At 38.1% G+C, this 14,903-nt stretch overlaps 1 protein-coding gene across 11 annotated transcripts in view; it reads right to left on the bottom strand.

The window, feature by feature from the left end:
- Positions 1–14,903, bottom strand: part of ATP10D (ATPase phospholipid transporting 10D (putative)) — a 77,340-nt gene that overhangs the window by 37,596 nt on the left and 24,841 nt on the right. For 10 of the 11 annotated variants that reach the window (XR_004971614.1, XM_036332977.1, XM_036332967.1 and 7 more), the window contains 8 exons: positions 13,400–13,726; positions 10,798–10,992; positions 8,577–8,781; positions 6,275–6,360; positions 3,521–3,627; positions 3,111–3,242; positions 2,557–2,684; positions 2,185–2,437 (listed from right to left, as the gene is read on the bottom strand). Coding sequence is in view for 10 of the 11 variants with exons in the window: in XM_036332948.1 (XP_036188841.1) it covers positions 2,185–2,437; positions 2,557–2,684; positions 3,111–3,242; positions 3,521–3,627; positions 6,275–6,360; positions 8,577–8,781; positions 10,798–10,992; positions 13,400–13,726 (1,433 nt within the window). In the remaining variant the exon portion in view is untranslated. Of the gene's footprint in view, positions 1–2,184; positions 2,438–2,556; positions 2,685–3,110; positions 3,243–3,520; positions 3,628–6,274; positions 6,361–8,576; positions 8,782–10,797; positions 10,993–13,399; positions 13,727–14,903 lie in introns of those variants that run through there. The other variant, XM_036333043.1, reaches the window with a different exon arrangement.

Genomic DNA, 14,903 nt, shown 5'->3' with positions numbered 1-14,903 from the left:
ATGTTACAATGGTCCACTCTGTTTAGAGAGGGTTATTGATGACTTAAAATGTTTCCTCTTTTGGCCCAGCCAGCATAGCTTAGTGGTTGAGCATCGACCTATAAACCAGGAGGTCACAGTTTGATACACAGTCAGGGCACATGCCCAGGTTGTGGGCTCGATCCCCAGTGTGGGGAATGCAGGAGGCAGTCAATCAATGATTCTCTCCCATTGCTGATGTTTTTATCTCTCTCTCCCTCTTCCTCCCTCTCTGAAATTAATAAAAATATATTTTAGAAATATTTTTATCTTTTGGCTTATCTGAATTTTCTATAACATTGCCTCTGTAATAAAAGATACAATAAAAAAAAAGATGAAACATAATGCAGAGTATCATTATATTCAATATGACTAGCTATTTGTTTAACATTTAGATAGTGATTGTCATAAATACTCAACACTTTATCTCTCACACTCACAAGTAACAATAAAAATAGGCTTAAAAATACATGTCCTTAGGAGAAAAAAAGTATAATATATATATTTTTAAATTTTGGGTAAGGTGAGATGTCTAAGTTTAACACTATTGGCAGAAATCATGATATTCATAATCTTACTAATATTCATAATTGACAAAAATATTTAATAAAAATGTAAAACTTCTAACAAGAAGAGACTTCTTAAAGTAACGGTAATAGACTGTGGTAGGCAGAATTCTAAGACAGCCCCCAAAATTCACCTTGTAGACACCTTGTGAGAATGACGGGATCTCACTTCCGTGATAACAGTGTTTTAGGGCACAGGTAGAGGGAATTTGAAGGTGTGGTCTAGTTCCTCATCAGCTGACTTTGAGTTAATGTAAAAGAAGGCTATCCAGGTGGATCTGATCTCATCAGGTGAGCCCTTTAAAGGAGGTGTCAGTACTTCCCTGAAGAAGACAGATTCAAAGCTAGAGGGCCTGCCACTGACCAGGAAGAAGCCAACTGCCATGCTGAGTTCAGCTGCCTCTAGGAGCTCAGAATGGCCCAGGCTGAGAGCCAGCAGAAAAGCAGGACCAGGGCCCTATAACCTCAAGACACAATTCTGCCAAGAAAACCAGTGAATTGAGACCAGGCTCCTGAGCCTCAAATAAGATCATAGCCCCAGCTGACAAGTAGATTTCAGTTTGGTGAGAGACCCCAAGAGACTCTTGACCCACAGAAGCCATGAGATTGTATAGTTGTGCTGTTTTAAGCCACTAAGTTTGTGGCAATTAGTTACGCAGCAACAGAAAACCAATACACTGATAAATCATGAACCAGGAAAATACTTGCTACGTGTAAAAGAAAGGTAGAATATTAGAGTTGATAATCAGATTATTTAACACTTGGTTTAATCTAAGTGCACAAACGAAGATGGACGCTGGCCACAGACCGCGTAGTTCAGCTCATCTTGTTTATTCTTAAACTAGAGGCCCGGTGCATGAAAATTTGTGCACTGGAGGGGTGCCCTCAGCCTGGCCTGCCCCCTCTCACAGTTCGGGAGCCCTCAGGGGATGTCCTACTGACGGCTTAGATCCACGCCCCGCTGCCCGCGGGGAGCGGGCCTAAGCCACAGTCTGGCCTCCCTCTGAGGGAGGTGACCAGGCCGATCAGGGGAAGGCACCGCCCCCATCACCCCGGCTGCTGCTGCCACTGCCAGCCACCGCAGCTGCTGGCCCTCCTCGGCTCTCGCAGCCGCTGCGGCTTTGTCCAGAAGGATGTCTGGAAGACATCCTGTCTATCTGGTCTAATTAGCATATTACCCTCTTATTGGTATAGACTAGGTGTTCTTAACCAAGAATCAATAAATACCAACAGGCTGAATGTTGGAATTAGGGGGGAGCCCAGAGTCCCTTTGAAAATATTTTCAAAATACTTCTTAGGGATATGGTTTCTATTCTCATTAGATTCTCAAAAGCATTTATAATGCAATAGCATTGTCACATCTACAACCTCAACCTTCCACTTCTATTGGTAATGCACTTTCCTTTAAAAGAAACCATGGCAGTAGACTCCTGGAATTTGACCTACTACCTTCTGAATGGATGATGATTAAGCTTAATGCCCATTTGGATGACTTAAGTACCCAATGCTTAAATATGGCACTTCTATGCTAGAATTATCAAACCACTAAGTGGGTGTAAAATAATCAATGTTAAGGTTATCATAGACACCCAACACTCACCATTTTCTTCATGACAATAATCGAAGCCTGCCACACTACATCTTCGAAAAACCATCTTATTCTCAGTGAGGGTTCCTGTCTTATCAGAAAAGAGGTACTGAATCTGCCCAAGATCCTCCGTGATGTTCAGGGCTCGGCACTGGATAGTAGAATCCATTTTCTCATTGTAGAAATCCACATCACTTTGAATAAAATATATTTGTCCAAGCTTCACAACTTCAATGGAAACATAGAGAGAAATGGGAATCAAGACCTAAAAAGAACCAAACAATTTAACAAATGTTAAAGTGGGGGGGAAAGGTTGAGTAACTGAATATAGCTGAATAAGTAGCAAAGATCTTACAATTCTATGATAAGCTCAACAGAAATTACCTGTAACAAAATGATCATGGTCCAAAACATGTAGAATCCTGCCAACACTGGTGATATGACATGCCCATCAGGCTCAGGGATATGAAAAAGGGGTATGTTTTCATATCTACTCAACCAGACTCCATGACCTTTCAAAAAATACACAGATATCAAATGGATGCTACATATATATTATGCAAATATAGAACTTTATTTCTAAAAAAAAAAAAACAGGGATGAAGTATTTACTTTGTTGAACACCAATGATTTGTTTTTGAAACAAATTCCAATTTATATTCAAAATTCTACACATTCTCTTGTCTCTGTCCCTCTCTACTTAGATCCCTTCCCTGGTTCCAAGTACTGTGGCATGGATAACTGAGTATAACTAACATCAGTGCTTTTCAGGCCAAAGAATGAGATTAGGATTTGGGGGGGGGGGGGGGGGGGGGCGGAATTGCTGGAAAATAAAACCTTCCTTACAGTAGTCAGATATTCATAAATTTTTGAAAGTAAATGTTTTTAAATGAGTATCTTGCTGAAAAGATGTCTTCAAATAATGAAATTTTACCTACCCAAGGCACCAGTTAAACACATTATAAGCAAAAGCAGAACACACCAGAGGACATCTGTGTTTGCTCTTCTTTCTAATTTGCTGCGCTTATACCTGGGACCGCTGTTGTTCAGCATTGCTTTGGTTTCATGGCCTGTGTAAGTTAACACAATATGTCAGAGAATGTGCAGATTAAAGCCAGGCAGCAAATATCATATTTTAAAACCTCTCTGGCAGATAATTTCATAACAAGTAGTTGCATCATAAATATTGTTAATTTAGTTTGCTTTTGTAATCCATTTAGAAAAACAGAGACCAATGATTAAGCTTATCAAGACAAAATTTCCTCTCTGCCTCTGAAGGCTACATTTCGAGTGAATGGAAAACATTAACTTGTAGAAAAGCACAAAGGAGACAATGGTGAGAACCAACCTGCATAAACCACAATGCCCACAACAGCCTCTGTGTTTCTAATGGTGCATCCTCTAAGTAATAAATTTTCTTTACCAAGACCCACACGTTCTTTGTTGGAATGTTCTCTGTAAGAAAGACAGCATATAGGTTCATTTTTAAATAGCAAGAGTGGGGTTGTAAAAATAAAAAATCATGGTTTTGAGTTTTCTTGATTAGAGTACTAAGTTAGGCAGGTCACAGGAAAGTTTTCAAAGCTCTGGCCCATTTGCTTTTGCTATCTCAGTGTTGCCTGCTTTGACTGGGGAAAAGATGCAACAGTTTCTAAATACCATTGTTTTCTAGTATTCACATTATACAGTGGGTATATGTTTAATTTTCTAGGAAACTTCCAAACTGTTTTACAAAGTAATTGTACCTTTTGACATTCCTACCAGCAGTATGAGTGTTCCCATCCCTCTATAAGCTCACCTACATTTGTTATAGTTGTTCTTTGTAATGTTAACATTGGTGCTCTGTGGTTTTAACTTATATCTTTTCACACAAATATTTGTCATCCATGTATCTTCTTTGCTGAAGTGTCCGTTCAAATTTTTTGACCACTTTAAGGATTGTAGTGTTTGTATTCTTATTACTGAGTTTTGAGATGCCTTTATATATTTTGAATGTAAATCCTATATCATATATATACATATATATATGTATGTGTATATATATATATATATATCTACATTGAAAATATTTTCTTCCAGTCTGTGACTTACATTTTCATTAACTTAACAGTGTCATTTGAAGAGAAAACGTTTTTAAATTTGATAAAGGTCTTTTATTTTTTGCTTTTGTGGATTCTACTTTTAGTCTTGTAGCTAAGAAATATTTGCCTAACCCAAGGTACTGAAGATTGACCCTATGTTTTCTTCTAAGAATTTTATAATTTTAGGTTTACATTTAAGGACAGGACCCTTTTTTTAAGTAATGTTTTTAATGAGAAGTATAAATTGTAATTTATTTTTTTAAATACAGATATTCAATTGCTACAGCATCATCTATTAAAAAAAACTAACCTTTCTTTACTAAATTACTTTTGCATCTTTATCAAATACCATATGTCCATAAATGTCTGTGTTACTTTCTGAACTTCATAATATTTACCATTGATCTATTGGTCAATTTTTATCCCAAAATGACACTGGCTTGAAATCTGATGGTGTTAGCTTTCCAACTTTCTTCTTTTTCAAAGCTGTTTTAGTTAATATAGGTCCTTTGCATCTCCATATAAATGTTTAGAATAAACATGTTAATGTCTAAAAAACACTGCTGGAATTTTTACTGAGATTACACAAAATCTATAAAACTATTTGGGGCAAACTGACATGAAAACATTGAGTTAATGCATGAATAACACATGCCTCTACTTTAAATTTAGGTCTTTATATTTTTAAAATTTCCATATCTATTTGCTCATTGCTAGTATACAGAAATACAATTGAATTTTTTTATATTGCTTTTGTTTCCTACAACATTGTTAAATCCACTTATTATTTCATGTAGCTTTTTTTATAGATTTTTATCAGCTTTTCTACAAAGACCATCACACCATTTGTGAATAAAAGTTTTACTTCTTTAATATTTTATGTCTTTTATTTCCTCTTTTTGTCTGACTGCACTAGCTAAAATCTCCAGTTCTAGTTTGAAAAAAAAAAATGGTTAAGTGAATATCTATGTCTTGTTCCTGATCTTAGGGAAAGAGCATTTACATAGTCTATTACCATTAAGTATGATGCTAACTATAGGTTCTTAAGTGCCCTATTTCCAGTTTGCAAGAACAAAAGTTAAATTTTGTCAAATACTTTTTATACATCTATGAAATGATATTTTTCTACATCTATGAAATGATCACCGGGACTTGCCTTTTTAATTTGTTAATTACGGTTTCTTAAGATGGTGAATCACATAGTTTGATTTTCAAATGCGAAACCTGGTCTTGATGCATTATCCTTTTATATATTGTTGGATGTGATTTGCTATAATTTTGTTAGAATTTTTGCACATATGGTTCATGAGGGATAGTGATCTTTCTTTAAACGTTTTTGAATTATTTTGGTATCCGGGTAATGGTATAAGGATAATTCTGGTCTCAGAAAATGAGCTGGGAACTTTTCTCTACTATTTTATCACAAGATTACCCCTATGAAGTAGGCCAAATTGTCTCCTTTTAAAAATAAAGAAACTAAAAGAGTAAATAACTTGGCTCAGAGCATAAAGCACTTAGTGGCATAAGACAGGCAAGGAATTAGTCAAGACCTCAAATTCTAGCTGCTCATGCAAAAGGGATGTGGACACCACAAGAAGCCTCCAGAATGAACACTGTCATCATTCTTCTTCTTGATGTGTTTGCAAGTCATTGGCTAACTCTTGCCAACCTGACTGTCCGTGTGCTCCTCTAACTGCAGGACCGTCCTATCATGTCACTTCAGCTGTCAGTCCTGTCCGAACACCTCCTTCCAAACAACTAGTATGCCTTGGGCTTAATGTGGAGCTTATGTAAAAGATTCTTGCACCACTGAGATTCTAGGATTAGCTGAAGAACAAGGTTTTGTTGTTATTTTAAAAATATACATAGATAGATATTTACCAAATGTATAAGTTGTCTAAACATATTGACCATTCGTGATTTAACTTGGATATAAGTACATAAAGTTTAACCTCGCGTTAAATATAATGGCAACACACAGTTCCACTCACAGCCACAAAGGTAAGCCACGTATCACTCACAGGAAGCCGCGGAACCTGCCGAGGTCATTGTTTGGACTTTCACATTCTATCCGACTGGAGAATTTCTCAGGGTCAACTTCAGAGTCCTAAAACATACATTTATACACATTATTTACATCATAAAACAAGAAGGATTCAAGGGTAAGCCCTTAAGATTTAAGTGTTTCTCCCTTCACCATTTCTTAAGGTAAAACTAAGGCTTCCTTGCCACAAAATTGCCCAAATGAAGAAAAGTATAGGCATAATTATGAATGAATAAATTGGATCAGAATGGTCCTAGAGCATTAATAGACATAGGCAGGCGATAGGAATGTCCAAATCATGGACTGGAACCCATGCAGGACTCTACAGAAGAGAGCTTCTACTCATATAGTAAACACTTTTATCTAGAAGGCGCTGAAAAGATGAAAACACCGTTGTTGTTCTTCAACCATATATAGATGTTTTCTGATGGTAAATGTATATGTGAAGACTTTGAGCACATATGCATTTGGTCCCAGCAAATTTTATTTAAAAGTTAAAAAATGAGCTAGACATCAATATCTTACAAAATACTCTAATGGAGAAAACAGTAATTTTAGAATGTTTTATAAAACCAATAAGCAAAGTTTTACCTTTGCAATAAGCAAAGTTTTACCAATCCATACCTTTATAGACATAGGTATGGATTCACTATGAACCATCCAAGCCAACCCTATCTCATTTCCTTTTTTATGTTTATGAGGCTTTATGGCTAACAAAAAAAGCTATTGATATAGCTCGTGAAATATTAATATATATGGAAAATGTGAGTGAGTTATGATCATATAATTTGATTTGCTAATAATATTTTTGAGTTCTTTTGATGCACTGGAATCTATATTATGCACTTTAAATATATTAACTAACCATATGTATGCCATAAGCGTCTATAGACACAAGCGACGGACCTTTTTTAATTAAATTCAAAATATTGTGGGAGTTAACTGGTTAATTTCTTCTTCCTAGCCCCATGTGGTACTATAATTAGGTCTAATTAATAGATGAAGAGAACAAGACACAAAGAGGGTCAATAATTTGCTAAAGGTCTCAAAACAAGAAAAAATTTAGAGCCAGGATTACAATCGAGGTCATGGAATATCAGAGTGCTCACCCTTAATTGAATCCAAAGTGTGTTGATTAATTAACCGACATCACTTTCAAAGTAGATATTTAGTGGTATGTAATAGAATTCCAAGTTGTACGAGACTTTTACAAATATCTCAGGTACAGAAATGCTTATGAAAGTGACAATGACAATAAGTTCAGCGGTCTATCAATCACAGAGGATCTAAATACATAGGTTGAAAGATGGGCCCAATCTGACATCAGGTGTTGAAATTTACTAAAGATAGGGGTATTTATTCTTTGGCTAACATATTTTCTGGCTTACAAGTATAAGATGAAGAAAATCTGACCCAATAGTGGTTCATTTAAAAGAAGACCACTACATTTTAAAATACTTCATCTCAAGTGCTTCTACAGAAAGGGAAGGAAAACTGCTATTTAGGCATTTTGTACGATGCTTTTACATATATTACTTCACTTGAGTCTCACAGCATTTTCAGATAAAGAAACTGATGCATAAAGTATGTCCATGAGTTGCTCAAAGTCTCATTGTAATTAAATGGCAGAGTTGGAATTCATTCAAACTCATGCTAATGAATATAACTTCAAAGTTCTTGATTCCCTCACCACAGCCTGTAAAAGGTAAGCTCTGTGGAATGAGAAGTTACAAAAGTCTTAAAAGGCCTTGGTATATACGTAACTATAGATTTTTAGGAACAATAATGTATTTATGTCTCCAGCTTCAATAGCATAAAGTCTATGCTTAAGAAATATAAATTAGAAGGTGGTTGTTTCTACTACAAAATAATTTCCCAAATTACAAAATAATTCTTTTAAAATTAAATTTATTGGGGTGACATTGGTCAATAAAATTATATGGGTTTCAAGTATAAAAGTCTATGATTCATCATTTGTATATTGCATTGTTTGCCCACCACCCAAAGTCAAAATAATCCTGTTAGGTGCCTTTAATTCAGTTCCAAAAAATATATGATTGCCCAAATGAAATGCTTGAACTCCAAAGTCATTATATCCTATTACCTACAAAATATAGTATACATCCACTGATAGTGGAGCTGTATTAAGCCTTCTGGGATTGTATTACTTAATGGTAAAAATAAAATTTTAAAATCTCTTTATCTATACATGTGACAGTAAGCTTAGTCATTTTCTAAAAAGAAAATGTTAATGTCACCAACTGCCAACATGTTATTACCTGTTCTGCATATCCCCGAACCACCTGCCTCTGTTTTAAATTGCTCTCTCCGTCAAGCCCAGAAGTCTCAATATGACAGATCCCATCTGGATCCGTGGAAAAGAGTAAGACCATATCTGCAGGAATGACCTCGTTACAAGAAAGGCGAATAAAGTCCCCAACAGTAACATCTTTCCAGCAGCAATCAAGGTATTTTTTTTCTTTCCTAAAATTAAAAAAAAGCAAAGTTTATAAAGAATATCTAGCTAAAAACATATACAATAGTTTTTTTAAGCTTCACTATATAATTCAAAGCATGTTCAAAGTATTAGAATGAATTTTAATCCATTAAATGCTAAAAGGAAAGCCACAGAATTATAAAACCTAAATTCCACAACTTACTTTACCTGAAATTTTAGTTATTAGCTACTAAAACACATTTTTTCAGCTCCTTTTTTTTCCTGTGAGATTTTGAACCATTAAGTTATTTGAGTATAAATCTGGAATAAAATTAAAATTACTATTTGATGGGTTTATTCATACATGAAGTGATTTCTGCATCTACCCTGTGGTCAAGGTGTCAAGGATCCAGAAGTGCACAAGACACAACATCTGCTCTCAGAGAGCTCCCATGTGGCAGAAAGGAAGGGTAATTAAACACAAATGAAATAAATACCTAGGTACAACATTAAAAAAATCATTATGCCACCATATTAACAGCTCTACTTATTTATATATATTTATGCTAAGTGTCCTTCCCACTGTCCGACCGGTTGCTATGATGTGCACTGACCACCAGGGGGCAGATGCTCAATGCAGGAGCTGCCATGACGCTCACTGGCCATTTACAGAGAAATGGCACCGCAGACCTGGCGCCCACAACGCAACACTTGGCTTCCCCCAAGTGGGACACAGGCCCTGCCACCACCCCAGAACGACAGTCCACCAAATCGCAGCCGACACTCCTAAAACCCCATGGCCAGCTCAGAAACCATCGCTGTAGGTGCCGGATAATGATATCACGTAGCAACACCCAGCTTCCTCTCCCTAGTGACTAGCCTCCTTGAAGTTTCTTCAGCCCAGGAACACGACTTGCTTTAGAGCCAGGTGGAAACATTTACAGTTTAGCCAAATGTCTGTGAAGCGTTTTCTCGTGCATCTCATTTGATCCTCACAGAAGTCCTGGAGTAAGTAGATAAGAAACTCAGTGGAATCCTATTTTCTTTCCATTAGCCAGAAAACGGAGATTAAAAACTTGACCCGACTGAAAAGAGGAAATGGTGGACCTTGAAAATGACTTCAGGTTTTCTCACTGTGCAGACTATAGTCAAACATTGCTGCAGTTAAACATTTTACCCTTTGTTGTCCCTGCATGATCTACAATAATAATCTGCTTTGTGTTGATATTTACTGCTGTGTTGCTGACAATTACCTGAAAGAGAAGTTGGAGTGCTTCACTGGGCTGGAAAAAGTTTAGCTAAATCAGGAGGCAGGTCTAATTAAGAAGTTTATTCTATATCTATAAAAGGCTAAGTTGACTCACACATGTGCAATACATATAAAGCTCTCGCTGGCGCCAATCACACACATGTGTTTCCATCTGTCATTGTCCATCATGAATTTGGTTGACACTTCTATTATAGAGAAAGGGCGAATAGTGATATTAAAATATTTCTTCTAATTAATTTCCTTTCAATGTGCACAAATTTGTGTACTGGGCCACTAGTCATTTAATAAAAATACTGGTTAACACAGTCCTAAACTGTTGCTGCAGTGGGAAGGTTTTATTACCCTCTTTTGTGCCCCCAAAGAACACTTTCCTCCATTTTACAGAATCCCTTTTCTCCACAGACAGCTCCTGTCTTCTCTTTTTCATATTCCATCTTGTTCTTCATATCCATTCATATTTTTCATACCCCAACCTCTTCTAATCCCAAATGGTATCATCTAGGATTAAAACCTATCTGCTTGCTTTCCCTCTGATGGTTTTAAGTTTTATTCTTTCAGTTTCACTTAGACGTTATAGAGGCTTGTGTCCTGGGTTGACACCGTCTCATACACTTTTGTTTTCCTATGAATTAAATTCACTGTAGGTCTTTAATACATATGAGTTGAAAATATCACCACCACCACCACAACCACAAAAAAGGTCCTGGTCACACCTACGGGGGAAAAAAGTAACAATCTGCAAGTTTCTAAATGGTACATGTGTATTCCCGAGGACAGCTCCCGTTACACTTACCTACTGTAAACTTTGGTTAATAAGTTGTTGATCTGCTTGTCAATTTTGTATTTCCGGTAATCTTCCAAGCCGTCTTTTATTGCGATAATTGTGAGGACCACCACCAGAGGCAGCATCGTAATTTCCTTCTGAAAGGCCTCTACCAAAGGCACCCAGTTCAGGACCACTAGAAACAGGAAATACAAATTGGCGGCTCTGCAAACAAACACGCACAAGGAGGTGTTAACAAATCACATAAACGCCCAAAGCAAACGGAGGCGAAAAAACCTCCGGGTGTTTTCTTACAAGTGTTTATTAGCTGATTTTAGATGCCACAGAATAAAGAACTAGCAAAATCTAAAAAACCTGAACCAACAGATTTATTACTCCTGTGAACATCTAGCTCAAGGCATACTTTAATAAATGAGAGACAGTAGGTATTAAATATGTAACAGTAAATATTGGAGTGTGACCGTCTTGAGCCGTGGGACACATGATATAAAGCATAATAGGAAAAACTATTTTCTCTTCAAAAGTTCCAACACTGAGAGGAAATTCAGTGTTACGGGTTATAAAAATAACCTGTTAAATGAAGCAACCGCCTACCCTTCAGAAGTTAATTTGTATGGGCGCACCTTACATTCAAACAAGGCTCAGAATAAGTAGAAAAGTCTGAGAGGTGTTGTTTTCCCCCCTTGAGACCAAATTTCTGCTTCGATGCTATTCAGAACCACTTTTTCAGGAACTTCCTCCATTTTGTATATTTAACAACCCCTCCACTGGCCCACAAGGTAAATTCAAGTGGCCCTTGAACGTAAAAGAAACAAACAAAATCTCAGTGCTGCATAGCCCCTTGAATTTGTATCACATATTTTCCCTGTTAAACTTTTCAAAATAATCTATACACCTTTCTCCTTCCTAACCTCCAACTCCTTTTACTCTGAAAATTTTCTTCCTTAACACCTTTCGCTACTTGTTTGGCTTAAATTATTTCCATGTGGACTGCACCCAAATCTCCAGCATCGGCCCTGAAACTCTTCAAGGTTCAGGGTCTAATTCCATCAAGTGCAGTAGAGTGCAAACCCCATAAAAGACAGAAACACCCACAGCATTTAAAGTCATTAATTTAACAAATTCACATGTATACTTTATTGTGTTATTTTTTAAAATATACTTTTATTGATTTTAGAGAGAGAGGAAAGGAGGAGAGAGAGAGGGAAATATCGATGAGAAAGAAACATCGATCGATATGCACTGGACTGGGGATCAGGCTTGCACCCTAGGTATGTGCCTCAACCAAAATTGAACTGGTGACCCATTGGTGCCTGGGACGATGCTCACCAACTGAGCCACACCAGCCGGGACACATGTATACTTTAAACCCATCCGCTGTTCAATAAATGCATGTGGAACACATATAGAGAGAGTAATGAGAATGAATATTGAATGTTGAGAATCTCTGTACTCCCATTAGCATCTCAAACTCAACATTTACAAAAACAAAATAATCTTCCAGCCAAGCTTCTTTTTTATTTCTGCCTTTAATTTTTCTGTTAATCCTTTTGGTCACCTCAGCTCAACATGATCACATCATATTTTTCCTTAATTCCCCATATCTAATCCATAGTCTCTGCAATAGATTATCTTTCTTTTCATCCCCTCATTGATCTAAGTGCTCCCTTACAACTGAGCAGGACATACACAGTATCTTCCTGAATGTTCTGTCTGTCTTCAGTTTGCCTTTCATTGTGTTAGTCTGAAAGGATGACTTCCCAGGCCTCAAGAAAATCTTCTGTGCTACTGCTTGGCACTCCCCTTCCTCCAGCTGACATTGTGCTGTGCCGACACCTCCGCTTTGCGCATCTCACCATCCTCCATGATTAAGTTCAAATGCCACTTCCCCTTCTACTGCCATAGCTATCAGCATGATTCTCTTTAGGAGGCTTCCCTCCTCCTAGGCGGCCCTTTGTAACACTCTCCACATCCACTGTCTCTTTTCACTGTTTGCATACACATCTTGCTTCACTTGCCAAATGACCAAATCCATAGGAAAGGAGCCCCATGCAAATTTGCATTTCCTTCAGTGCCTAACTTCATAGGAGAGAGGCGATAAACAGATACTAAACTGGATTTTATTGTTTCACCTAAGAACTGGCTAAACCACAATGTCAAACCTAGTTTCCTGATCTACTCTACGAGGATAACCATGTCTTCTCTGGTCAAGAGAAAGCATGTTGTCAACTGCAACGTGCTATGTGAATGTAAGCGGACATCATTCCACAACAGACCCTACCAGGATCGTCAAAGACCACGTCACAAGTCTCAGCCTAAGTAACATACAATGTTATGAACGTGAAAAATCTTTTATATCCTCTAGAACAGTGGTTCTCAACCTTCCTAATGCCGTGACCCTCATGTTTTGGTGACCCCCAACCATAAAATTATTTTCGTTGCTACTTCATAACTGTAAACAATATGTAATTATATATGTGTTTTCCGATGGTCTTAGGCGACCCCTGTGAAAGGGTCGTTCGACCCCGAAAGGGGTCGCGACCCACAGGTTGAGAACCACTGATCTAGAATGACAAAAACAATCAGTTATTTTTCCCCAAACTAAAAGTACCTGTGAAATTGTTCAAATAAATTTCTTGGCACAAAATTCAGAAGCGTGTACTTTGTTGTTCGTATTCGGTTATTCACGTAGGTTCCAGAGAACTTCTCGTACTCTTCCTTGAAGGGCTGGAGGTGGGGAACCACAACCCGGTGCCTGCCTGCCAGTCTGGGGGTCTGAGAGGACTTGCTCCCGCAGGCAAGCAGCGAGGAATAGCTGTACGGCCTCTCATCCTCACCCCTGTTCGGACCGCCCATCAGCCGCTGCCAGTGGTATCGGGCCCACTGGACAGGCTCAGTCATGTCCAAAATGCGGTGAGATCCAGGTTGGGTAGGTGATCTGGCAAAACAAACAAAAACCCAGTAAAACACTCCTCATAAGCTTCTGGAAAGTCTTAAAGAATAGTAAGGATAGTAAAGCTAAGATTTTTTTTCTATACCAAATAAATATATGACCCAATGGTTCAAGGTATAAATGGGAAAGTAAGACCAGTATTGGCAACTCCATCGTAACCAAAAGTCTTTATTAAATAAAGGATACTCCTACTCATGGGCTGACCTTCTGATCACCTAAGAAACAAGAGGCAGCATCTAGAATGCCATGCCATAATTAAAGCAAACAATTTAGGCCAAATGCACACAAATCTCTTAATTTATCCAATCATGAGTTTTCTCTTCTTTGAATTGAGAATGCCACACATGTCAGAAACCATCGTGAGGATTAAATGAATACCTTGTAAAGCACCCAGAATAAAGCTTGATATAAGTAGTTATTAAAACCCTTTCTGTGAATATTATAAAAATGGCCACAAGTCTCTCCTTCCCTCATGCACAACCCTTCACCCGGCAAGTCGGGGAGTCTCTCTAGTCATTGAATCTGGACTTGACCATGTGCTTTGCTTTAGCTAATGAAACACTAGTGAACTTGACATGAGCAGAGGTTTCAAATGTGCTTGCTCAGGGGACTCCCACTGCTCTTGAGAACCCTGTGGCCACTACCATGTGCTGAGCCCAAGCTAGTCTACTAGATGTGAGTACACATGACCCACTTACCACCTTTGTTCCTGTCAATATGTGGGCGAGGCCACTGGCCACTAACACGAGTGTGCCCAGATGACACAATCTAGAACAGAGCTCAATAGAGCTCAACCCAACAAATTGTGAGTCAGTAAACGTTACATCACCGAGTTTAGGGTGGTTTGTAATAAAACAAAATCTAATACACACACACGCACACACACACACACACACACACACACACACTAGAGGCCTGGTGCACAAAATTCTCGCAGTCCGGGAGTCCTCAGGGGATGTCTGACTGACGGCTTAGGCCTGCTCCCCGTACGAGTGCATTTGCTGGGGTCCAACCCCAGCAGGTCCAGGGGTCCCCAAAGGTGTGGACGGAGTCGGCGAAGACGGAATGACACGGAGACAGCGTTCAGTTGATCAGCAGCCTAGCCAGGATCTCCAGCCAAGTTCTGGTTTGGATCTCCAGGGAAGTTCTGGTTCAGGATCTC

This window comes from Myotis myotis, unplaced genomic scaffold (genome assembly GCF_014108235.1).
Source record: "Myotis myotis isolate mMyoMyo1 unplaced genomic scaffold, mMyoMyo1.p scaffold_m19_p_1, whole genome shotgun sequence".
Lineage (NCBI taxonomy): Eukaryota > Metazoa > Chordata > Mammalia > Chiroptera > Vespertilionidae > Myotis > Myotis myotis.
The sequence above is the reverse complement of the archived record's forward strand: the minus strand, read 5'-3'. Positions and strand labels throughout refer to the sequence as shown.